Below are 25,403 nucleotides of genomic sequence, written 5' to 3' on the forward strand. Positions count from 1 at the left end.
TTTGCTCAGCATTTGATTAACTCCTCTTAGGAAGCTGAGGACAAAGAAGCAGAAAACTTGCTCTTTTTTGTCTCATTTTTGCATCTACTATATGAATAACATAGAAGGATGAAATCTGTTACTTCTAAAATCTTGAAATTATTGAATCTTGAATTCTAAAATCTAGAATTTTAATTCTAAAATCTTTATTAGTACTTCTGTTTAGTGTATAGCATGCTTTGCTGAAACTTTCTTGTCTGTATACCACAATAAAGGGAATTGGAGTTAACTAACAACATCATAATTCTTTGTATACATGTTAATGGAAGTCAGGTTTCCATCTGCATAGAGCTTATGAATATGATAAATAAAAACTACATAGCAAAGGAAATATGGAACACTCCAAGCTCTTAACACAATGGCAAAGGTAAAAATGAAGAATCTAAATGCCTTGGAAGCAGTAAATTAGCTTATATTGTCATAGAAGCTCTTAAATTTCAAGAAAGAATGTATCTTCCAGTAAATTAGCATGTTTAAACATTATCAACTGCTATGAGTCACCTGGTCTTATAATACAAAATAAAAATTACTTAAAGCCATGCTTGCTGATATAAATCATGGTAGAATTTTATATAAATCAGCCTGCTCCACGGACAGCTCAAGCTGTGTCCTGACTACTCCCTTGGACAGAGTAGCGTGGTGTGTTTTATATAAGACAGATGAGTGAGTTGCTCTTTAAATTTGTACACTTTCTTGATAGCTTCAAAATTGTCGTGTGTATGAAACTATATTGTCAATAGCATATGCATGTGGAAACTGAATGCCATTGCTTTATACAAATGTCTGTCTTCCCATAGGGATTTTATTCTGTACATTTTGTAGTTTATTTCCTTTTGTGCTCTTCATGCTAATGGGATTTCTCTGCAGTGAGCATGTGTGTTGTGAAACACGGTATTAAAAATTCACCACAGTTACTGACGCTAACCTTCAAAAATATTTGTCACAGTAGAAAGTTTAAATGTGCATTGAGGATAAGCAGTTATAAAAGCAAAAACCTTTGCAGTTGCGAGGAAACCTTTGATTTCTCTTCCGTTTCCTCCTGTCTGGGTGGTGGCACAGCTTGGCAGCCTGTGGCACTGGTGGACCCTGCTTTAACGGGCACTGTGCAGCGCCGTGAGTCATCGGATGTGTCTCAGCACAAGCTGTCGCCACGTCCTGTGCCATCCAGCGTGTAGGCAGTGTGAGAGGGAGGATTGACACTTTCAGGCACTGAACATCGTGATTTTTGACTCCGGAATTTGGTGTGTAAAGTGACTTTTGTGCCCCTCACTCAGAGCCTCCCCAGGGGGCGAGCAGAGTGCCGGGGCTGGTGGTGGGAGCTTGGCCAGTGCCCAGCTGTGTGCCAGCTGCCTGCGTCTGAGCCAAGGGCAAGGGGCTCTGGCACAAGATTTGTACTGTGGAGCGGGGCAGTGGCCACAGACAGCTCTAGTCTTGGCCAGAGGATCCTGAATTGTGTTTCTGCAGAAATGGATGCTGTGTTAGCCCTGCGGCTCAAGGATGTTGCAGGGCCAGGTCTGCTGGGCAGGCAGGTGAGGTTGGTGCTGGATCCACGGCAGATGAGCCCTTGGAGCTGGCCATGCCCGTGCAGCCTCAGCGTAATGCGTGTGGTTATTGATCTCTTCTCATTGCCATCCGGACTGTTGGGAGGAGTGTCCCATGACCATTTGCAATTGATTTTGAACCTTTTAAGCCAGCACTTCCCCTCAGCTGAGGTTTTTGCTTGGATTCTGTTGGAAATGTGGAAGGGAAAGGGCTGAATTAGGCTACCCTGTTTTGTGTTAGTGAAGCCAGCTCACTTTATCACACATTTGAAATGGACTGGAGTGTCTGTCTTGCATCTGTGGGGCAGCAACTGAAGGCAGAGGGGCAGTGACTTCTAAAATTTCACTGAGTTGACAGGTTGTCCTCAGTCATCTACCCTGACAGTAAAAAGAAAATGATTGTGAGGTTTTGCATCAGCTAGGTCCTACTCACAGAGGGACTTCTTTAGCACAGGGAAAAATAAAAGAGCAGAATGAATGGGTTGCCCAACTGTTCTCCACAGGAGTTGGATCTGTTTTCCAAATGCAACTGGCAATGCTGTCTGAAAATCACACATAATTGATTTATGGCTGAGTACAGCTCACAGAACAAGTTACTTTCTTACACACAGACTTTCTGGATTAATGTACTTTTGCTACTGCTTCTGCTTCCCTTTGTGCTTCTGTATTTAAATTGAGAGGGACCAAAGCTCCTGTTTAATGCATTGCTGTGGGTAGAGTGGTGCCACAAGATCTTGCTGCACCCTGTGAGCGCACGGAGATCTGTTACAGTGACCCTTCCTGCTCAGACCCAGCTTGTTTTTCTTTCTTCAGAGGGAGACGTTGCTACGGCAGCTGGAGACGAATCAGCTGGATATTGATGCAACTTTGGAGGAGCTGTCAGTGCAGCAAGAGACAGAAGATCAAAACTACGAACTGTATGTCACTGAGCCATCTTTTCTAACTGTTTTGTTGCAGTCTAGGTGTCACGTGAATGTTGGGCAGCCCCAGCTGTGGCATGTGGCCAGGCTGAAGGGTCCAGTGAGTGACATTTAGGGTTTCTTTGGAACTTGTAAACTGTTGCTTTTAAGTGGCATCACCTGAAATAAAGCGTACCCTTGGGGATCCCTATGAAAGGGTCTGGTTCCTACAGGCATGGGATCTGTGGGAGGGCAGTGGAGGTGAAGCTCAGGAGCACCCCTGGAGGCAGCACATGCTGAAGGAATTGGAGAGAAGTATGTTGCAGCCTCTGATGCTGAAAGGGGTATTTTCCATCTTTCTTCTACTCAGCGCACAAGTTGATTCCTCTTCTTCTGGCTATTGCATTCCTGTGTATTGTGTGTCTTGTGACAGGCAGAAGGTAATAGCAACGACATTGTTGTCTTTTTTTCCCTTTAAGTACTTCCAGACTCCTCAGTGCATTTCTGGTTTGAAATAGTGGCTATTTCCTGCTGCCTTGCGTTTTTTCAGTGCCTTGTCTGATTGCTTGCTGCTTGAAATGAGCATTTGCCAGATTGAACCCTGCAAAGCCAGTACGTCTGTAGCACACTGAACAGGAATCTCTTCAGATTTGTATGTTGTTGACAAATGTGTTCTGTGAATTCTGATTGCAAGGTCTTTATTGCAGTGATGTGCAAGACAGAAAAGTCATCCCAGAATGAATTGGAAAAAGATTCTTTACAGGCAGCTTTATTTAGAAGTTGGAGTCAATGGTTATGAAATATTCATGCAGTCATTTTGAGCAATTTTCAGACCAAGTTTCAAGTTCCATAACCTTAGTCAGTGTGTCTTCCTTGAGAGCATTGAAATACCCCATATAAACCTGAAGCGGTACCATTTCCAGAGTGTTCACCTCATTCCTTACCCCAGGGACTGGTTTGTCTCCTTGTGCCTTCAGCAGTTCTCTTGATGTCCCTGCTCAAAGGGCTGGGCTGTGTGGGCTGTGCTGTCAAGATTGTTTTCCAGTACTTTTGTTTGTACTGCATCAGTAATGGGAAGATACTTAAGGGAAGATATCTGAAAGAATCAAGAGCAGAGCTGTTCCAAACTTACACCAGAAGATCTTGCTCCTTAGTCACCTCTTGCCCTTATACCAGCTTTAGCATTTGCTGAACCCTCTCATGTGCCACTTCAGCTCACAAACCCAGCAGAAGGCTGTCTTCTGCCCTGTCTATTTGGGTTAATCTGAGTCGGGCTGGCTCTGAGAAGCGTGTGTGTAACACCATAACTTAAAGGAAGCAGCAGCAGTATGGTGCTGGCAGAGGTGGGATGGCTAGACCTTGTAGTTCCAGCAATGGGCACTAGACTCGATGATCCCATCCAGTGTAACCACACCAGTGGACACCATTTTATGATATTGGTATGCTTCCTCTGCCAGAGAGTACCCTTTCTGGGTACATGCTCCTGCAGAAATATCTGATTGCTAAAGAGTATCATTTGCAATGCCATAGCATCAAGAATCTTAGGGCCAGAGTGCTCGCATTGCTCTAGGCACTGTGCACTAACAAGTCAAAAAGCATGTTCTTGCCTTTTGCAAGCAGAGAGGAGCTTTTGGTGCAGTAAGCAGCAGCTAGCATCACCTCAGCAGAAGCCCCCGAGTCATCTGCAGAAACTCCAAAGCCAGATAAACATTGGACCTACTTGTCAGTCATTTGTCATTTTCCAAACCAGCTCATCAGCATGGGAGGAGCAGGAGATGGGGTGTGTGCGCCTGAAGATGCACACTGCGTGCCCTGGGTCACTGGGTGCCGTAGCAAAGTACTGCTGCTCAGCTGCTAGGGAGGGCTGGCGCTGCAGGTGGCTAATTGCACCATTAAGCTGCATAATTGGCTTAACATGGCATAAGAAATACCTTAGCTGTGGTACCTGACAGAAGAGGAGTTGCTACAATATTAAAAGCAAGACTTTTCTCTAGAATTCTAGAATTATAACCAAATAAACTGTCATCTTTATGCAGCTGTCCAACTTCTGCTTTCACTGCAGCTGCTGCATGTTTATGTCTGTGTACCGAGACCAATGTTCTTTGCTTTCATAACATAACGCTTCTTTATAGAAAAGTCTTTAAAATATCCCTGGATGCTTCCTGGCTTGAGCCACTGATCCCAAAAGAAAAGCACCAGGCAGTGTCACGTCTGAGTACTTTCATCACACTGACTAGAATAGGGTGCTATTTTAGGATTTTTGAGGTTTTTCCGTGCATCCCAGGTAGAAACAAAAAGTCTGTTTCAGTGGCACCTCTCTGAAGCAGATGAGCTGCAAAGCAGTTACTTCAGCCCCAGAGTTGAAAAGTATACTCTTCCTATGTTCCATTTTTTATCCCTGCAGGAGCCCTTCAAGCTCGAGTCCTTTAGCCTAAGTCCTGACAGAAAAAAATAACCACACTGATATGGCAGGGGACTTTTTTTGGGTAAAGTTCCGATTCTTAGTAAACAGTTTAGGCTGGTGAACAGAGTATCTGTAGACACGACAGTACATGGGATTTAGAGCTTGTAGTTGTGAGGCAGGTCTGCAGTGCTCATTATTAGGCCTTGGGAAGGTACTTGCGTCCATGCTTGTCAGATGCCCATCATTTTCGGATTGTCATGTTTAACATGCTACTTCGTCAAAATGAGCACCTGATGCATTGTCCTCTGACCCTGACCTTGTTGTATTCAGTATGTGCGTCGGTGCAGTGTGACTTGCTGACCCTTGACAGATGTGAAGCCCTTGTGTTGGTTGCTTCAGTTTAGACGGTGCCTGGAGTTCTGTTGTCAGTCACCACAAATTGTACAGCAAGAGAAGGTGTCCGCAGGCACTTGGGGCTGCAGGCCATGGTGTGGCTGCTGCAGCACCTCCGAGGCGATTCCTGCTCTCCAGCCATAAAATCAGGCCATGGAACAAGGCCAGGTGACAGTGCTAGGACATCTCACTCAGTTACTTCATTCGCCCCTGTGCACGTCTAATAGCTGCTCTGTCACAATGACCGATGCTAAATTAGGATCAGCGAGAACAGAAAGAGAACAAGAACTCTTTCTCCTGCTGTGGCTGGGTACCCGAGGTCATTGCTCCAAAATGTGGATCCCAGAGAAAACACGAGGTGGCACACAACGCTGCCTCTTCTGCCTTATGTAAGCTATCCCTTGGCAGCCACTGGCTGGGCTTTGCCTCTATAAGACACATTTAGATGCTTCCAGCTCTTTCCCTGTGCTTAGTCTCCTCTCTGCCTGCCACACCTCTTGCACTGGTACTTTCCCTGTGGTTTCTCAGATTTTACATTTTCAATGCTGCTAAAACAGCATTTCAGCCCTTTTTGAGTTCCTCAATTCTTATTCAAAAAACAGCAATGACTTTTTTTACTCTGTTCCAAATTTGTACTTAATTTGCTCAGTTTTTCCATCTTTAATTGTACCCAGTTTATCTTCTGTCACAAGGGAAACTTTATGTTCAGCATGCCTGTTCCCTCACTGGATTGGTGCAGATGGAGAAATAGTTTTTGGGGAAATTGTGGAAGCTCTTCCTGCATATTCATGTTTTTTTAGGAATAAGCTGCTGGTGGAAGCGTTTGCAAAAGTTAATAAGAAGCAGATCTAATGTATGATTTTCATGAGTTTTTATGTTTGGCTGTGTTTTTTTCTAGTATTCTTTTTTAATATCAAAAATCATTTAATTTCAAAGGTTAAGTAATCAACTCTCTTTGAATTAACTTTTTTATTCCTAAGGATTAATACAAGTTAGTCAAAAGGAATACTTAAGTTATTCTTTGTGAGAAATCTCATGTTCTTTCACACTCAGTTTTGAGAAGCCTCAGGAAATTGTCATCTGTAAACCACTGTGCGATTGTTTGCCTTGTAAGCACATGAAGTCCAAGTTCTTCACAGGAATTGTTTGTAAGAAATGAGTTTTCAGATCGTTTGCTCCTTGTGTTTAAGAGCTTTTAAGCAAACTCTTAGTCAGGCTTTGTAAAAATATATTTGAAGCAGTTGAACTTCAGATTATCTGAGATACCGTATGATCCAGGCTGCAGCAGCTGTAGTGGTAGGACCTGTCCCAGGTTTGCCATGTGACAGAAATCCTTCTGGGTACTTTCCCAGCGGTGCCGTACAGCTGTCACCTGCGTTGTCAGATCATCCTAGATAGCCAGGTGCTACTGTCCAGGTAGGGAAGATTGTAGAATCATAGAATCATTTAGGTTGGAAAAGACCTTTGGGATCAAGTCTAACTGTAAACCCAGCGCTGCCAAGTCCACCACTAAACCATGTCCCTAAGCACCAAGTCTACACGTCTTTTAAATACCTCCAAGGATGATGACTCAACCACTTCCCTGGGCAGCCCGTTCCAACACTTCATAACCTTTTCGGTGAAGAAATTTTTCCTAATATCCAATGTAGACCTCCCCTGGTACAACTGGAATCCATTTCCTCTCATCCTATGGATGATGGACCAGTGACTGCAGAAAGGCATTTGTGCTCTCCTGATGAGGACTCTTCTTTTAGGAGCCATGCTCCCTGCATTAGACAGCTTTATTCGCTACAGAGTCATTGATTGCATTTTGGGCTTTTATTTGCTTGTTTGGTTTTTCTGTGTTGAGCATAGCTCATGATTTTGCAAAGACTGTGGTGCTGATAACACCAGTGCTGTCTGGCAGGAGGACCTGCTGCTTGAGCTGTTCCTTTGTGTCTTCAGCTGTATTTGAAGTACAGGTCCAGAACCACACTGGCTAAAGGCTGAATTACCAGTTAGCAAAGTAAACCCACTTTTGCTTTGTCTTCCCCCTGCCCCGCTTTTATTGTTACTGCTTGCTGTCAATCACTGTTGCTGTCAGACAGATAAGGAGCCAGTGCGTACTAGAGAGGACTCTAGGTCATCTTTTTTGTGTGAGGCTGCATTAAGAATTAATTGCAACTGAGCCTGTCATCATCAGTCTTGCTAGGAAAGCAGAGAACATGGAATTTGTCCCGTATGTTGTGGAGGGGGGGTTGTTCTACTGCATCCACTTTGTGTCTCATGGAAAACCTGAGCAGCTCTTGGAGAAGGGCTGTACTCCAAGGTCTGGGCAGCAGGATTCAACCCGGCTTGGCAATTGGTTTCACATTCAGGGACCTGGGCTTAGGGGGGAGTCAGGTTCAGTACCTTCAGTGAGCCCAAAACAAACATCTGGAGATCTGACCCTCAGTAACCCCAGTTAAACTGATGTCACATGGCCTATTAATCTTCATTTTCACAATTAATAAAATAACCCAAAGGCTTTCTTGCCATGTGAAATACACTTGAAAAATTGATCACAGCAGATTAGAACCAGGAGCCAAAAAGCTTCAGGCTGCTTCCATCTTCAATAGTAAATGAACATGAGCACTGACAATTTTAAGAACTGTGAGGCTAACAAGTCCTTTTGTGCTTTTTTTTGTTTGCTCTGGGAGCAGAGCAACAGTAACCTCAGGCCCTGACAAATTTTTGTTCCTGCAGGCCATGTTCATCTTTAAAATTGCATTAAAATCTCCTCTTGCGAGCAGGTCCAACTGGGTGTGAATTATTCAGGGGTTTTGAGGATGAAGACTTGTTACTCAGTCTGAAATGGAAGGATTGAAAGGTGAACAAGGAGCCCACATGGATCAGGACAGATAATCCATCTGGACTTGCATAGCATGTTTGCTGTTGCTGTATCCCAACTGAACAAGTGTACTCGGGTCACAGCATGAGTTCGTCTTGTGTTTTAATAGGACCTGGTCTACTACACGTAGTGGATATGAAGCTACTTGTTTCACAGTAAGATTTTGAGTGAGTCCTTTTGTTAAGGACTGACAAAAAGGACAGAACAAGGAACACGGTGGCCAGATTGTATAGAATGTGAGAAAAAACAGACACGTGGCAGGTTTGGCCTGTTATGTTCCCAAAACAGCCACGCTTCTGCCTCTGAAGAATGTGTGTAAAGCCAGAGAAAGCATTCATGCATTATGTAGTATTTTCGAAGTGTGGAGGATGCTTAGACACCTCCACCCTGGAAATTACTGAGAGCTTGCCGGCAGCATTTTCATATATGCTGTTTTTCCACCCACCTCTTTTCACGGAAGAAGATACGAATATGAAAGCTCAGCAGAGCTCTTTAATGCAGCCCATATAAAACCAGCGTCAGACCATCCTTATTTCCCCAGTGTCGTGGCACACAACACAGAGCTTGGCCCATGTGTCTGGTTGGAGATGAGGAAGGTGACACGAAGCACACATGCCACAGCTCTCCTTGATGCTGTGCTGGAGTAAAGAGTCTGTGTCGTGCTGTCCCCAAATAACCATTGTGTCTTTCTACTAAAAATAGCTTGCTGTCTCTTATTCTTGTGCCCTTCACATAATGTAGGTGAGCAAGGCATAGGAGCACAGGTGCAGAAGAAGCCTGCATGTGTGTTACTCTCCAAACTAGCTGAGCTGGAGGGAAGGATGACACTCTTTATACTTCAGTTATGTAGTATTTTTTCCCTCCAGCTCTTAAAATTCATGTGTTTCTGCAGGAGAAACAGGTGGTAGTCGCAGCCCTCCCTCCCTCTGGATCTGGCTACTTGCCCAGAACAAAGCAGGTTGTTGTTTCCAGAATGGGCAGTCTTTGTAGTACAAAGTACAGTAAAATTTTTAGATGCCCTAATATTGTAAAGAGTGCCCTGTGCTTTGTTGGGTCCTGCTTTAAATACTCATTAAGCTTCATATTCTGTATCCTGAAATGACTGTATATGTATTTTGCGTATACTTCGTACAGGATCCTTGTCCCTTAGTCTTCAGTGTGTAATTGTCTTATCCTGCTTGAGTCAGCCAGTTGCCGTGATGGTGGGACCCAGCACCCTGATCAGAGACTCAGAGGTGGTTTGATTCTAGTTTTGTGTAGCGTTGGTGATTTGGGTGCTCACATAGACGGTCGGAGAGCTCAGCTCAGCCAGGAGAGCTACAGCACTGGCATCAGTATCTTGGACGCTGGATGCGGCAGCGACCAAGCTTGGAGGCCTTCCAGCCAGGATCGCTGTTGCTATAAACAAGCACAGGGGTGCATGTAGATCAGCTGGGATCGATTGCTCTTTACAGTTGGGAGGCAGGAGTCTGTAACCCTGAGCAGGGCTTGGAAGGAGGAGGAATGAGTACCACAAAGCAGAGCTCTTCAGCCATCCTGCCTTCGGCTCGCCCGGAGCCCTGAATCAGAGCTCGGAGGGGAGGGATGGCAGAATTTAGCACTCAGTGCTTCTGGCATGGATCTGCAGAGCTGCGCATCCCGTGCACCCAAGTGTTGTGAATGGCTTTTCAGGGCATAGCAACTCACGTGGTTTTGTGGATAAAGAGCATTTGCTTTGTTGGACAAGGGCTGAATTGCAGGTACCCTTGGTTTATCTTCCCCTCACCACAGATGCCTTGCCTAGTCTGCCTTGAGGGATGCTGAATTGCAGCTCAGTGCCAGGGTTAAACTCCTTTGTGTTTCCTCTTTGGTGCATGACAAATCCGTGCATCATTTTCAGTGGAACATGTTGTCGCACAGCTCACCCCAGCTACTAGTCCCCTGAGAGGGAGGATGCTGGAATGGTTGCTTTGTTGCGTACTGTGATCTCAGCCCCGCAAGGAGCTTGTTTTGTTGTAGCCAGTCTACTGGGTGGAATTAGCACATAACCCTCGCCCCGGATCCTGGTGGAAGCATTCAGTGAGGCTACCACTGCCACTAAATTAGGTGCCTTGACAACAGTCTCGGGGGGATACGCAGTGGATGGCCACGTGACAGCCAGGCTCCTTTCCTGCTTCTCCCAGGCATCATTGGGATTGTAGCCTTTAGTCCTGTCTTCTGGAATGAGTGAGGAGACTCTTTCCTAGCCATTCTTACGTGATGAACATGGAGCAAGAACACTTGTTTCCTAGCCCTTGAGCAGATGACTATTTCCTTTGTACTGCTGAATTTCTTCCCATTCCTGTTATTCAGGATCATCCAGTTCTTTCTGTCTCTTGTCCCTGTCTCCCTTTCTGTTGATGCTGCCTCCCAGCTTGCAAGCCCATGAGCATTTCTCTGGTCTCTGTGCCACTTCATTGAAATGCTGAAATATACCTCAAGGCTAATCTTTAAGGAATTCTACCAATTATTTCTCTCCTAGATAATACCGCTTTTTAGTGCTACCCTTTATCTGCACCTTAGCCAGTTCCTTAGTTAGGAAAGACTGCTGGTTTTCTAGTTCAAGTAACAGCTTCCTGAGGATGTTCTCTAGGGGTCCAGACACTGCTGGTCACAAAGTATATTAGGTTGTTCCTTAAAATAGGAAATTATATCTCTAGGGGGGTTAGAGTCTTTTAGTCCCGCTGTTTGCTTTCTGCTCAGCAGTCATTCCAGTGAAGGTGTCTGTCTGACTTAAGTCCCTGGAGGATGAGGTTGTGCTCTGTATGGGAGAGGAGTCTCTATTTTGACATACTCATTGCCTGAAGTACAAGCGAGTCTGTCTGTCTTCCAGAAGCAGCTGAACCCAGAGTCTCTGTGCATGAGTAATGTTCATTAGTCTTAATGAAATAAGAGGCGAGACCATGACGTGCTAGATTTTATACATGATATTTCACTTTAGGTGTCCTCTTTATATCTCTCAGATGTCCAACATGTAGCAGATCTTATTTTGAGACCATTTCATGCTAAGAGCCCGTCTTTCTGTTAGTGTTTCTTTGCATACAGCTTGTGAAAAAACTGCTAACCAAACGGGCTGCAGCAGGAGGCTGCAGCAGGATTAGGCTTCATTTCCTTTTTGAAAAGGATAGAGCATTTCACCCTCTCTAGCAGTGCAGGCTTTAATGCTCTTCTAGTCAGGAATCCAGCCAGGACCATAACTTGTTTCAGAGCTTGTCCTGCTTGGCTCCACTGCCTCCCACGCAGAGGGGGAGTGTGTGCAGGGGGAGAGACTGCCTGTGTATCTGCACATTGCGAGAAGGGTAATTGCCATCAGTCCTCTGTGAGCCCTCTGGATAGCTCTTTTCTTTTGACATTCAATGTTTCTCCTCTGAAATTCATTCTTGGCTGAAAAAAAAGGGGTTTATAGCATTTGACTTTTCTCGAGCTCTCTCATCTCTTCTGCAGAATCTAAAAATGTGCCATTCCAGTAGCACTTACTCCCTTAGAGACATATGTCCAAGAACTGACTTAAGGTTGTGTTTCAAGCCCTGGCATGTTGCTATAATCTGTCTATCCAGGGAGTTCCCAGAAGTGTTACAAATATAGGTTTCATCCTGCAGTGCAGAGCAGGTTGGGATTCTCCACGCCTCGATGCAGATCGGGTGAGTTTAGCTTCTGTTGGTGAGCCAGATCTATTGTGGCCCAGGGAGTCACAGCATCACTGAAAGCAGACCCATACCCTCCCAGCTTAGCCCACAGTCAAAGCAGCCCAGCACTGTGCTCGGTGCTCTGTTGAGCGTTCCTTATACTTGCAATTTATCTTCCCTGCAGCTTCCTTGAAATGATGGAAGCCCGAAGTCAAGGACACACATCACCCCTAACAACTAACGGGCAAAGCCCTTCCTCTGGTTCCCAGTCACCCATCGTACCTCCGAGCTCCACGTCGACGGGCAGCTCCAGCCCTGGCACCCCACAGCCACCGCAGCCGCTTTCCACAAGCTCCGCCATCTCTCCTGAACCTCCCCCATCTTTTTCACCAGTGTCTGCACCCGAGGCCCAGCAGCCACACGCACCTCCGCCAGCTACAGCCTCCCCAGCACCTCCAGCTGCAGTCCCACCACCAAAGCGCAGCATTATTTCACGTCTCTTTGGGACATCTCCTGCACCAGACCCCTCTCCTCCCCAGCCAGGTAGGTGCTGGAGTGCAGTGTCTAGGCAGAGCGTCACCCGTGGGTGTTTCTGTTTTCCTTTCATGTTTTTCCCTGCGAGAGGCTGGGCAGACAGGTGTCTGAAGGCCACAGGCCCTGCGTGTGCAGCATGTGTCCAAGGAAAGTTGTACTGTCACTCGTTGTTTTTTTCTCCTGATCGGTGGTTTGGTTTGTCTCTGTGCTGGTTTGGATGGGGACTGTGTCCAGCCAGCTGGGTGGTGGCTATAACACATTTCAGGAGGAAAATACTGAACATACAGGAAACACTAATAAAAATAACTCTCAGCTGCTTACCAGGAGCACAAATGTCTCTTGAATAGCAAGAAAAATTGTTAGAGAAGCTATTTGAAGCTCTGTCTTCACAAAAGTGTGGCAGCTCAAAGGGACTCTTGTGTATTAATGGAGAACAGCGGAGTGCTGGTTTTAAAGGTTATTCAGCCAGAAATGATCGCGTAAGTCCAGGCTCTGCAGCAGATTTCCCTCTGGGGAAATACGCTCCTTCAGAGACGGTCCGAGGAAGAGGGCAACCCGCCTTGGCTTCTTCCTTCGCACTGGTACACAATGGAGCAGCGTAGCGCGGCATTTGGTCCAAACCCCTGCCGGATGAAGTTACAGGGCAGAGGCATCGAGGATTTTGTTGCATGTAATTATACTGATCTGGACCTTAATTTGCCTGTCACATTCAGTTTGTTTGCGAAGCTAACTGGAGCTGCAGAGCTGGCACTGCCTGAAAATCGTTAGCATGGCATCGTTTGAATCACCCTTTGGAAATACCTTCCCTCTCAAACTGTCAATCCCTAGAGCTCACAGTAGTCTCAAGACACCCACAGAAAGAAAGGAGGAGGTGCTGGGAACATGGTTTGCAGCTTCAGATATTGAAATCTTTCAGGTTTTTTCACACTGTGCATACAGTGTTCTGCATCCTGACTCTGTTACCAGGTATGACACAGTACACCCATTTCAGTTTCTTTGTGACTTTTCCTACCAAGAAACAAACAAACAATGAGGAGCAAATGTTACAAATCCCTTCTCAATAAAAAACCCGTTGTCATATTGATATGTAAAAAAACCCAGCAAGTGGCCTACTACCAGTGTTAAAATATTTGGATTTTGTGGGTTTTCATTTTTCTTTTCTTTTTTTTAACTCTGTCACTTAGCTTGAGAACTGTTTTAGGCTTGTGACCTGCAGTCCTGGTATCTTAAGGGTGCTTTTTAAGAGGGTTGCAAAATGCAGCTAGGAAAAGCTGATCTGTCAGTGTTGTTAGGTTTATGTAGCATGCCAAAGGTCTGCACCTCTACTGGAACATACCTAGGGACTAGCTAATTGGAAAGCAGTTGAAAAATCACTGTCACAAAGTAATACTTGTTTTTTATATGGGAGCTGCTATTTAAGCTTTCCCTTGAAGTCTTGCAGTAGTAATTCTTTTGGCTGTGCTTTTTCTTACACCAACGCTACTCTATGGCATTAGTAATAGCGTTATTAGTATGCAAAAGTGATCTGAAAGCTGTACTAGTAGAGCAAAATCTAGAAAAAACATACAAATCTTGTTCAACCAAAAGAAAAGAGCCTAGGTGTGAAGTGCAGTCTGGGTAGGAGAAAAAGGTTGAATATCCTGACAAGGTTAATTGCTTTAGGCTTCTTGGTTATGCTAATTTCATGAGTTTTCATCCTGATACCTTGAAGATGGGTAGAGGTGTTTCTACAAATAAGTTACATTAAAGCAAGTCTCTATTTACTGTAGCTCTTGAGCTTTTGGTTACATGGGGCATCTAAAAGCACAGTGTGAACAATTCTGCCTTTGACAGTTACAGTTGAAAAAGCAAGAGGAGGTGAGTGGGTGAACTGAACAGTCTGGAAAAGGTAAGAGAACAATGATGGGACATCACACGGGAGCGGTGCACACAGCATAGGTGTAAAACGTGGCTGTGGTGTAGTCAGTCATAGCATTCACTGTAGAGCACAGTGAGCTACCATGCTGGAGAGTTTTTGAGACTATTTAAGAGCCGAGGTCATCCTGGTGCATTTGAAACCATAGCAGCCATGTGTGGTCTGTGAATACCTTCATGCAAAGTTCTGGACTGGTTTGAGTATCCTGTTCATAACCTCTTCCCTCGCTGTGTAGCCAAGGTCCTGCTTTGTGGCTACTGCCACCCTGGCCGGGCAGGGTAGATCTGTAAAGAGCAAATTTTCTGTTTTGTTTGTGGTGAACCCTGTATTTTACAACTGCTGTTATTAATGCAGATCCTGCAGCTGCCACTCCTCCTCCCCGCCCTGAAGCCCCTGCTAAAGTACAGAGCGTGGAGGACTTTGTTCCTGATGACAGTCTGGACCACAGCTTTCTAGAAGACCCAGCCCCACAGAAGGACAAAGGGAAGCCGCAGACGAAACACCGTGTTGATAGTGAAAGGTATGGAAAGGAGGATGGAGGGGGGTCAGGCAGGGATGTATCTGGATGCACAGTCTGCATGAGGAGTCAGGCCTGGCTAACCTGTTGCAACTGTTCAGAAAGTGATTGCGGAGCAATTAGCTGCCCCTAAGCTTTTCTGGCTGTGGTATAGTCAGTCGTAGCCTTCACTGTCTCCCGTTAAATGATACACACTGCTCCCTGGGAATGAGGAACAGCAGTAAAAGCTAGTCATCCCCTTCCCGGTTTTGCTGTCTTGCTTTCATGCTCAGTGTTAAAACCACTGGGTTGGTTTGGGTTCAGGAAGGCATTTCTCTCCTGACCAAATGTGCTGAGACATTTGAGATGTTTTCCTTCTGGAACACAGTGTACTTTGCAGGGATATTGTGTTTTGCCTAATGAATACTTTCCCGCCGCAGAGGCCCAAAGCATGGCCATGCTCATTCGTGGCCTGGCACTGCCATTTCTGAGGCGTGATAAAGGGGTCTGTGTTTGTTGGGAGACACTTGGGGCCACTCCATGGCTTAATGGGATTCTGGAAAGAAGGATGAGAGAGTCATGCTTCCTTGGGAGTGTCACTGTATGCTTGCCTGCAGATTCCAGAGAAGTTTTAAGGGGTGCCTTTCTTTTTCTCTGTTCATTTCTAATGTTCCTTCCCAGCATTTTCTCTCTAAATTGGAGAGAGATGGATTTGCTGGGTGGCCATATGATTATGGAGATACAGATTCAGTGGATAAGGAATTGGCTGGATGGTCACATTTAGAGGCTAGTAATAGCTCACTGTCCGAATGGAGATCAGTGACAAGTGGTGTCCCTCAGGGGTCCATACTGGAACCGGTACTGTTCAATACCATCATCAGTGGCATAAGACGGTGGGATTGAGTGCACCCTCAGCAAGTTGGCAGATGACACAGGCTGAGTGGTGCAGTTGACAGGCCTGAGGGACAGGATGCCGTCCAGATGGGGACCTGGACAAGCTCAAGGAGTGGGCCCATGTGAACCTCACGAGGTTCAACAAGGCCAAGTACAAGATCCTGTGTCTGGGTCAGGGCAACCCCCAGTACCAACACGGGCTGGGATATGAAGGGACTGAGAGAAGCCCTGCAGGGATGCCCTTGGTGTACCGGTGGATGAAGCGCTGGACATGACTTGGCAATGTGTGCTCACAGCCTGGAAGGCAGTCTGTATCCTGGGCTGCATCACAAGCAGCGTGGCCAGGAGGTTGAGGGAGGTGATTCTGCCCCTCCGCTCGGCTCTGCTGAGAGACCCCCGCACAGTACTGCATCCAGCTTTGGGGTCCTCAGCACATGCAAGACATGAACCTGTTGGAGCAGGTCCAGAGGAGAGACAGAAAAATGATCAGAGGGCTGCAGCACCTCTCCTGTGAGGACAGGCTGAGGGAGTTGGGGTTGTTCAGCCTGGAGAAGAGAGGGCTCCAGGAGACCTTCCTGTGGGCTTTCAGTACTTGAAGGGGGCTTATAAGAAAGGTGGAGACAGGCTTTTTGGTAGGGTCTGTGGTGACAGAACAAGCAGTAGTGGTTTTAAACTAAAAGAGGGTAGATTCAGACTAGGTATAAGGAAGAATTTTTTTATGAGGGTGGTAAAACACAAAACAGGTTGCCCAGGGAGGTGGTAGATGTCCCATCCCTGGGAACATTCAAGGTCAGGTTGAACAGGACTCTGAGCCACCTGATCTAGTTGAAGAAGTTCCTGCTCATTGCAGGGGGGTTGGACTAGATGACCTTTGAAAGTCCCTTCCAAACCAAATTATTCTATGATCCTGTGATTCTATAATTGTCTTCCAGATGGCAGAGAGCTGTGTATATGCTGTAGGCTGGATTTTCTTTCTATTTTTCCTTCTCTTTTTTTTTTTTTTCTTTTCCTGGCTTTGATGTTTCTTAACCAAAAAAGAAGGGAAAAGGGATTGTGTATGCTGAGCTGCTCAGACAAGAGGATGTGCAGCAAGCTGTCTGAAAGCAGACTGTCACTTAAGAGAAGACCTAAGCATACTCACAGGCTCTGCATCCCTCTGCTTAGAATAGTCCTTGCCTGCTGCCTCTGTCATCAATATGGGATTAACTAGGAGAGTAATTAAATGCTCATACAACTCATCTGTGAACATGGTAGCTTCTGCATCTTTTGACATCTTTGTCGTGATTCAGTGTTCTCTAGTTCAACCACAACTACTTTAAATCATTGCTCTGTGTGAGGCTTGATGCCTTTCTAATGCAGGTCAGCCTGAATCATCATCCCTTGTGATGGTAGAACACGTGGATGTTTTATTAAAAAAGAAAAAAGAAGGAAAGAAAGAAAAAAGTGATGGTTGCTAGAAGCATGCTGGCCTACAAAACATCTTGGTCATGGCTGTGGCTGAGCTGGGATATTTTTCTGTATTTTAACAAGGAATAGGAGAGTCAAGGCTGACCTTCCTGGGGTTTGCTGAAGGACTGGGTCCTGAAGTGCCCTTAGGGCTCTTCAGCTGCAGTTCTTGATGTGGGTAGCAGGCTGGATCTTTAACAAAGGCTTTTCTTCTCCAGAATGTCAGTCATTGGAAGGAAATAGACGTTAAACTATATACAAAAAGCCAAGAATCTCAAACAGTGGTGCAAGAGCCCTGCTCCTTGGCTGTAAAGTTGTCATGCTCTGGCTGCTATGATGCCCTTCTGTGCTCTGTCCCCAGTCTTGGTAGATTTCCATGTGAGCTGGTGGGGACAGAAAGAGGGACACCTTTGAGCATTCACAGAGCACAGAGAGGGCACTTCACAGCTTCATCCTTTGATGAGTGGTAACCATCTGCAGTTAGAACAGCTCTCTTTCCCTAGGAAAAGACCTTGCAGCACATCCCTGCAAATTCAAATGCTCATTACTCTGCTGCAGCTTGGCATCCATGTCTTGCTCTGGTTTCTTATGTAGTTCACACAGTTTTCTTGGTGGTCTGGCAATTTTACCTTCTATTTCTTGCCAAAAAGGGCCTACGACAATAAGCCAGATGTGGTGAAATTCAGAGATGTAGATGTGGTTCTGACCATGACCTGCAATAATTGATTGCCTTCAGGATGCCAATTACTACCCCATGGTGCCCAGGAGCAATGTAAAGGTTCTGTAAGCACTGTCCCTAATAATCAGCTTCTACTGCAGTGGTAGGTTTTTATAGTTGCAACAAAATGTGCTGCTGCAGAAATTTATCTCTGACCTAAAGAACACGAGAGTTACCTTGTGAAACCACTCAAACCTAATGGAGATTTTGTTGGTTTTAAAAAATTAAATATGGGAAGCTGTTTTCCCCTTGCATCTGAGTGAAGAACAAAGCCTCTTTGCCCGTCATTGGGCAGCACTGAAAAGAGCCTGGCTCCATCTTCATTGCGCCTTCCTTCAGTTATTTAAATACATTTATAAAGTCCCCCCAGGCCTTCTCCTCTCTAGACAAGCAGTCCCAGCTGTCATGTGGGAGAGCCTGTCCTCATGTGAGAGATGGTCCAGTCACTTAATCATCTTCATGGCCCTTCATTGGCCTGTCTCCAGTATGCCCATGTCTGTCCTGTACTGAGGAGCACCCAGAACTGGACACAGCACTCCAGATGCGGCCTTACCAGTGCTGAGCAGAGGGGAAGGATCACCTCCGACCTGCTGGCCGCAGCCCAGGATACCACTGGCCTTCTTTGCAGCAGGGGCACCTTGCTGATTATGTTGGCGTTCACCAGGACCCCCAGGCCCTCTTTCGCCAGGCTGCTTTCTAGCTGGGCAGCCCCCAGCATGAACTGATGCCTGGGGTTGTTCCTCCCCAGGTGCGGGACTCTGCGTTTCCACTTGCTGAACTTCAGGAGGTTCCTGTTAGACCATTTCTCCAGCTTGACAAGGTCCCTCTGGGTGACAGCATGTCCCTCTGGCACATCAGTCACTCCTCCCAGTCTGGTGTCATCTGCAAACTTGCTGAGGGTATACCGTGCCCCATTATCCAGATCATTAATGAAGACGATAAACAGGACTGGGCCCCGTATGACCTCCAACTAGCCTTCATGCCACTGATGACCACCCTCTGGGCACAGCCATTTAGCCAGTTTTCAGTCCGCCTCACTATCTGCTCATCCAGCCTGTACATCAACAGCTTCCTGCAAGGATCTTCTGGGAGATGGTGTCAAAGACCTTAATACAGTTCAGGTATTCACTCTCCTCTCATCTACCAGGCTAGTTATCACATTATAGACTTTTATCAAGTTGATCAAACATGACTTGCCCTTGTCCGGGCTACTGCACCTGGCCAGATTCAATTCCCTTTGGGCTTTAGCTTTCCTGATTTCAGCCCTGGATGCTCAGATGATGTCTCCTTACTCCTCTCAGGTTACCCATCCTTGCATCCACCGCCCCTATGTTTACTTTTTGTGTTTGAGTTTGTCCAAGAGTTCCTTGTTATCCACACAGGACTCCTAGCATTTTTGCCTGACTCCTTATCTGTTCAGATGAACCGCTGTTGAGCTTAGTGGAGGTGATCCGTGCATATTAATCAGCTTTCATGGGCCCTTCCCTCCCTCCAGGGCCTGGTCTTAAAAGACTCATCCAGGCAAATCTTTGAAGAGGCCACAGTCTGTTCTCCTGTAGTCCAGCTTGCTCTTTACCCTCCTTCCTGCCCTCAGGATCCTAAACTTCACCAAGGCTGCATTTGACCTTCACCTTCCCAACACGCCCCTCATTTTTTGCGGGTATGAAGTCCACCAAAGCACCTCTCCTTGCTGTCTCCTCTGTCACTCGGAGGAGGAAGCTATCAGTGCACTCCAGGAACCTCTGGGATTGCTTACATCTTGTTGTCCTGTCCCTCCAACATGTATCAGGTTAGTTGAAGTCCATGAGGACCAGGGCATGCAAACATGAGGATGCTCCCATCTTTTTGTAGAGGACCTGATCCATTTGTTCTTCCTGGTCAGGCAGCCTGTGGCAGGCACCCACTGTGGCGTCACCTTCACCTGTCCTCTCCTGAATCCATAAGCTCTCAGTTGGCTCCTCATCCGTCCCCAGGCAGAGCTCCATGCACTCCAGCTGCTCCCTCTCATAGAGGGGAAGAGGGGAAGGTCTTGTTCTTATTGGAAGCAGCATGCTATGCTGTGTAACCGAACTGCTTCCTGAACTCAAGGGTATGTTTACTTTCGTTTGTAAGAACTTGTTTGCTTTTCTGAGCTTCAGAAAGAGGCTGTAAAGTCCGGGATTTCTTGTCCGTTTTGTTGACGTAGGGAATTCTTGATTTTTTTGCAGTGATGTCATGTGACCTTTTCCCGTTCCCTACTGCATAACATCTCTAAACAATGGAGCAAGAGTTGACACAGAGCAGTAATGTTAGAAAAAAGCACTGGTTTTTAAGCGTACTATCAGTGAGGAATGTGCTCATGCCTGTGGAACAAGACTACTCTTGCCCAAAGATCAGACAGCTGCTGAGACTTCCAGCACTTACTGATGTCTCTTTGTTGCGATAGCTAAATCCCAGCACAGATCTGTAGAGGTTAATGGAGTCCTGGGTTTTGTTTAATGGCATGTGACGGTTCTCTAGTTTGCAATAAAGAGAACAGTTTCTTTACCAGTTAATTAGGAAGGCAGTTCCATCTCCCAGTTTGCTGTTTTAGAATTTTATTTGCTGCTCTTTAGCCTGATGCCCTGAACCAGTGCGTATGTGACTGCACTGCAGGAGCTAATCTGGCTCCACATGGGCTCTCCTCTTCCCTCTAGCCCAGTCAGGCTGGCCTAGGTCCAGCGGTGGACTGTAGGTGTCTGGAAGTGAGTTTATGCTGTACCTAACGGTATTCCTGATCTGTCTTCTCAGCATCACTAGACATTTATCCTAAACATTGATTAGATTTCCTTGTCCTTACATCTGAAAGGCTTTGAACTGATTCTTTGCTTTTATGTCACCTGCTATTTATGTAGTTGTACCCAGCTGCACTAGACCAAGCAGGAGAAGCTGAGGACACTGGCTGGTTCACAGTAGAAGACCCCCATCTTGCAGAATACAGGCATGCAGGCTCATCCTGCAGTGTGTGATTCCCTCAGCTTATCTGCTTTATTAAGATTTTGGGGTTTTCCTCTTTCTCTAGGGCAAAAATTGATGTGGCAAGAGGATTCTTTCTGCTCACTGCCCATGGGGCTGGCTCCCCTGGCTGCACGGCAGGGCTGGTGGAACACGGTCAGTCTGGGTTTGAGGCAGTGTTCTCCGGTTGCAGCAGGATTTGTTTCATCACCAGCAGCTATTCTGTGTACGTGACGGAGGACTTACTGGGGAAACCCCAATGTGCTCTTTGATCAGTAGCTCAGACGCAGACCTCAGCAAGCCTAGTCACTTTTGGTGGGTACCTGCGCCTGCAAACACGTTGGCTTAACAGTAACACAGGCTTGGCAGCATTTCAGGTGTTGGAGAGAGTGGTGCAATGTGCTTGTTTTTGCATGCTCTGAATTCCTTCCAGCTGGAACCTCAGGACCACAAGCTGATACTAATTTTGCATTGTCAGACCTTGTTTATACTGCAGCAGTGATTTTCCTGACATATATTCACTGCATTGGTTTGCTCTTAAGCTGTCACTCAACGATTTGTGTGGAAGTTATAGATGGAGGCAGTGTATTCACTGCAAAGGGAAATGACCCACTTTATGCGGGTGTGTGTACACATGTGGATGTTCTGTTCAGACTGGGAATGTTTTAAAGGCTGCAGGTCTTGTGTGGTGTATAGTCAAAGGACAGTGGCAGCAGCCTCCAAAGATCTCCATGCTTAACAGAGCAGTGATTGTTAAAGAAATGTAATGTCAGTAGTTCAGACTAATATTCTGCCATGTTTAGGCTGCAACTCCATTTTCTTTTCAGCACACGTCAAGAGAAAACCCTGCCAGTGCTTCGCAGACCTCGGAAATCACTCTCTTGTAATTCCTCCAACCTTGGAGGCTGTTTTGGGCACCAGTTTTCTTCTCCTTTGTGTGAGATGGGCTGTGTGCCTCCTTTCTGGCTTGGTATGAGAGCAGCAGTGTTATGGATGAAGGGGCTCTTCAGCCGCCTGTCTCTGCTTAGCTGGGAGCTGTGCTGTGAGTCCTGAAAGCAGAGGGATCCACACCAAAAGCAGGAGGGAGTGGACGTTAGCTGATCTTAGCACTCTAACCCAGACAAGCATTGGTTGTAATCGCGCTCAATGTGCTGCACCGGTTGTCAAAAGCATGGTGTCCCATATGTCACAAAGAACTCCGTTATCCGTTGGCAGATTGATTAATTCTTGAAAACTAACCTGTAAACAGTAACTAGCCATAAGAAGAGCCAGAGTGAGTAGTACAATCATCCGGACTGGTGCTGGCCATGTGCTAGTTACTGGGAACGCCACATTCTTTCTGATTAAGGATTTCAGGGTTTTGTGATTCCTTTTATGCCTCTGAAATCTAATCTGTTCCAAGCTATAATAATTTTTTTGTCTCTGTGTAAAAATGAAGGCTGTGTTTGTACAATCCATATCAAGTTATTAAAAGGACAGTGAGTATTGTGTATGGTAGGTTATCAGGAAGGAGCTGGGTATCTGTTGTGGATAAAGCAAACAGAATGAGGGAAAGTGATAGGAAGGCTCATCAGCCAAGACTGGGGAAAATACCTGTATTCCTGACATGAGCAAAACCTTCAGAAAGTATTAAAATTGTTGAGTCCTGGGGACATACAGACAAGAATCCTCAGCTAGTATTTTTAGCTCTGAAGCTGTCTATCAGGAGGCCTCTGAACACATAACTGTGTTACATCCAGGGAGTCTGACAGACTCCCAGCTCTAAAAGCGTGTCCTTAAGTTAATTTAATTTGGGGAATGTTAAAGCATGGGTATGATGTCTGGGTAGCTGCCTGCTTCAGGGAGCACCAGAGAAATAGAAATAATTCCAGGAAGCTAATAGCTGCAAGTGAATTCCCATAGTAGTGGCAGTGTATGATCAGGTTTAATTACAAGATGTGGGGATTAGGGCAGGCAGTTCCCACAGTTTAATTGACTGATCCTTGCATGTTGGACTGGGGATGTACTGATAAAGCTGAAGCAACAGGCTGCTCTGTAGTCACCTTTTGCTCACCTTTTCCAGCCGCTTATTTCCAGCCTGAGCAGTAGCAGCTACTGTGTGACGCATCCTTCTGGGGCCCATTTTGTCCAGGGTTTGTGCCAGTGCTGCAGCTTGCAGGTCCAGCTTGAACGGGGCAGCAGCTGGGCAGTGTTCAGGGGGAAGGCTGGCAGTGCAGTTGCCCTGGGCTGAGGGACATTGACCCTGAAGTTGGCTGGAGAAACTAGGCAAGCGGCAGTCTGCTTTCAGGGGGAAGCATGTCTGTCCTAGCACATCCGAAGGATGCTGTGTCTGATCGTCGTCTATTTTGCAGCGATGGAGAGGTGCCCGGGGGGAACCCTATGGTGGCAGGTTTCCAAGACGACCTGGATCTGGATGACAAAATCCCCAGCAGACCCATACTGGCAACAGAACGGGTGCCCAGCAAGAATGTCACCCTTTCCAGTGAGGAGGAGGAAGAGGTGAAGGACTCTAAGGTTGTACTCATACCTAATGAAGACATCAGCACGGAGCAAGAAAAAAAAAGGTACAAAGGACAGCCTGAAGTGGGGGTTGTGCTGGCAAACTTGGGCCTTTTCTGGGTCCTGACATTGACAGCTGTGTGGGTTCTGGAAAATCTTGGTGCCTCCATCAGCCTGTTCCTTCAGCTGTAAACTGGGGCTGTATTTACTTAGGGGTGACTGTTTTACGCAGTGTTTTCTGCACCGCACCTCGGCAGGGTGCCTTTGAGCACCGTGCTGCCATGGTCACTGGTACATTTCTGCTTGGGAATTGGCCCAGCCTTTCTCTCAAGTTTGAACAAGAGGCTGTAACTGAGCGCTCGAACAGACGTTCATAGCGGTGTGAGAAGGACAGAGGAGTCGAGCCTTGTGGTGAAGGGAGTGGGTGTCATTCACCACACCCTGTGCTGGAGAACGATCAACTGGATCATGTACTCCGTGTACCACATCCTGCGGGTGACAGTCAGGTGCGGCCCACTGGCGCAGGCACCGTACGTCAGCATCCCCAGGGACACGAGGGTTGTCTTCAGCCTCTGAGTGGTGTGTGACCACACACCCCAGGATGGACTGTCACTCCTGTTGAGATACACATTGCAGTTCTTGAGACAGCCTCAGCTATTAATTGGTCATTATGCTTTGCTTTACAGAGCGGGTGTGGACAGGCTCTGACAACTTGGTTTTTTTCTTCTCAGGTCTTCCAGAAATTCTCTGAAACCCCAGAATGAAGCAATTTTGACCAAAGCAACTGACCTGAAGCCTCCTGACAGTTTACCTCCACGTTCTGGGTCCGAAAGAAACAGCAGCAGCAAGGTCAGCGCTAGCCTGCCAGCTGCTGCCGCCGCTGCCACCCCAGCAGCGACCCAGGCCCCAAAGACCACTTCCCAAAGCAAAGGACATGCTCTCAAGCAGAAAGTGGTCAAAGAGGAAAAGCCTGAGGAGTCTGACAGTGATCAAGAGGGACCAATAGCTACTCAGATGCTCTCATTTGTTATGGATGACCCAGACTTTGAAAGTGAGGATTCTGACAGCCAGAAGAAGAAAATGGTAAATAACATGCATGAATCGCTGTGCACTGCTGTGAAGCTGAGCTTGAAGTGTTGAGGCATCTCACTGAGCAGAGCTTTCATCTGCTCTCCCATCTCTCAGCATCAATCGCAACAAGTCAGGTGCTAAGCAACCTGAAGAGATTGATAAAAGGACAAACCCACTAATGCTCTAATTGTCGAAGCCACGTGGCAAGAAAGTTTGTGCTTATGGGTTTTAATGTGCTGTTTGTTCTCAGTAAGTCCAAAGCATGGTCAGTCCAGCAGCATGAAAGGTATGAAACACAAATACCGTCTACCAAATATACTAACAAAATACAAAGCTGATGGTTTTTCACCCAAAGTTTAACATGTAGAAGTGTGTGCGTGCCAGGGAGAGTGAGATCCCTACAGTCAATCCAGCAATCAAAAGGCCATAACAAAACTTGCTTGACAAAGCTTCTTACTGGAGTAGGAGAATCTGCCTGAGAAGGACTTTCCATATAGCCAGGGGAGCTGTAACGTCTGTGACACGCAGCACGTGGGAAGCTGCTCAGTGCTCAAACACCCGGCGCAGCTGGAGTCCCTTCTGCACCTGTCATGTAGTAAAGGTGGAGAAAACACAGGTGTCTTCTCCGGGCTGGTAGGAACTTTGTGCTGTGACTCCAGATATCCCACATTTCAGAGATCTGTACTTGCAGCCAGCAGAGCAGTCTCTAGAAATTGCTAACTGTGATTGGGATGGGCAGTTGCTGTTCAGGGGTACTCCTGGTGTCTGGGTTAGCTGGTGTTCAGAAGTGTTTGATGTGTTTGCATCATTCCAGAATCCTGCAGAAAGGACTGTTGTCCCAGTTTCTTTGACCTTGCCTATGCGTCATGTTGTTTATGAAATAATTTTCCATTTGTTTAGTATTTTCAGTACACGCTTTTCTTGACACTTCAATATGAAAGCAAAAGTATTTGGAGCAACTTTACTTCTCTTAGCATGCAGTGATGAGAAGCAGGATTTGTGAGGGCTGTTACCATTGCAACAGTGTCAGGGAGATGCGCCACAGCTTGTGAATGCTTTTCAACTGCA

General features: G+C 46.4%; 1 protein-coding gene across 3 annotated transcripts in view; it reads left to right on the forward strand.

Moving 5' to 3' along the window:
* RABL6 (RAB, member RAS oncogene family like 6) overlaps window positions 1-25,403 on the forward strand; it is a 58,690-nt gene that overhangs the window by 27,824 nt on the left and 5,463 nt on the right. For all 3 annotated transcript variants that reach the window (XM_037399607.1, XM_037399608.1, XM_037399609.1), the window contains 5 exons: window positions 2,394-2,497; window positions 11,974-12,332; window positions 14,593-14,758; window positions 23,117-23,329; window positions 23,996-24,347. In XM_037399607.1, coding sequence (XP_037255504.1) covers window positions 2,394-2,497; window positions 11,974-12,332; window positions 14,593-14,758; window positions 23,117-23,329; window positions 23,996-24,347 — 1,194 coding nt within the window. The remainder of the gene's footprint in view (window positions 1-2,393; window positions 2,498-11,973; window positions 12,333-14,592; window positions 14,759-23,116; window positions 23,330-23,995; window positions 24,348-25,403) is intronic.

The sequence above is a fragment of the Falco rusticolus genome, chromosome 9 (assembly GCF_015220075.1).
Source record: "Falco rusticolus isolate bFalRus1 chromosome 9, bFalRus1.pri, whole genome shotgun sequence".
NCBI lineage: Eukaryota > Metazoa > Chordata > Aves > Falconiformes > Falconidae > Falco > Falco rusticolus.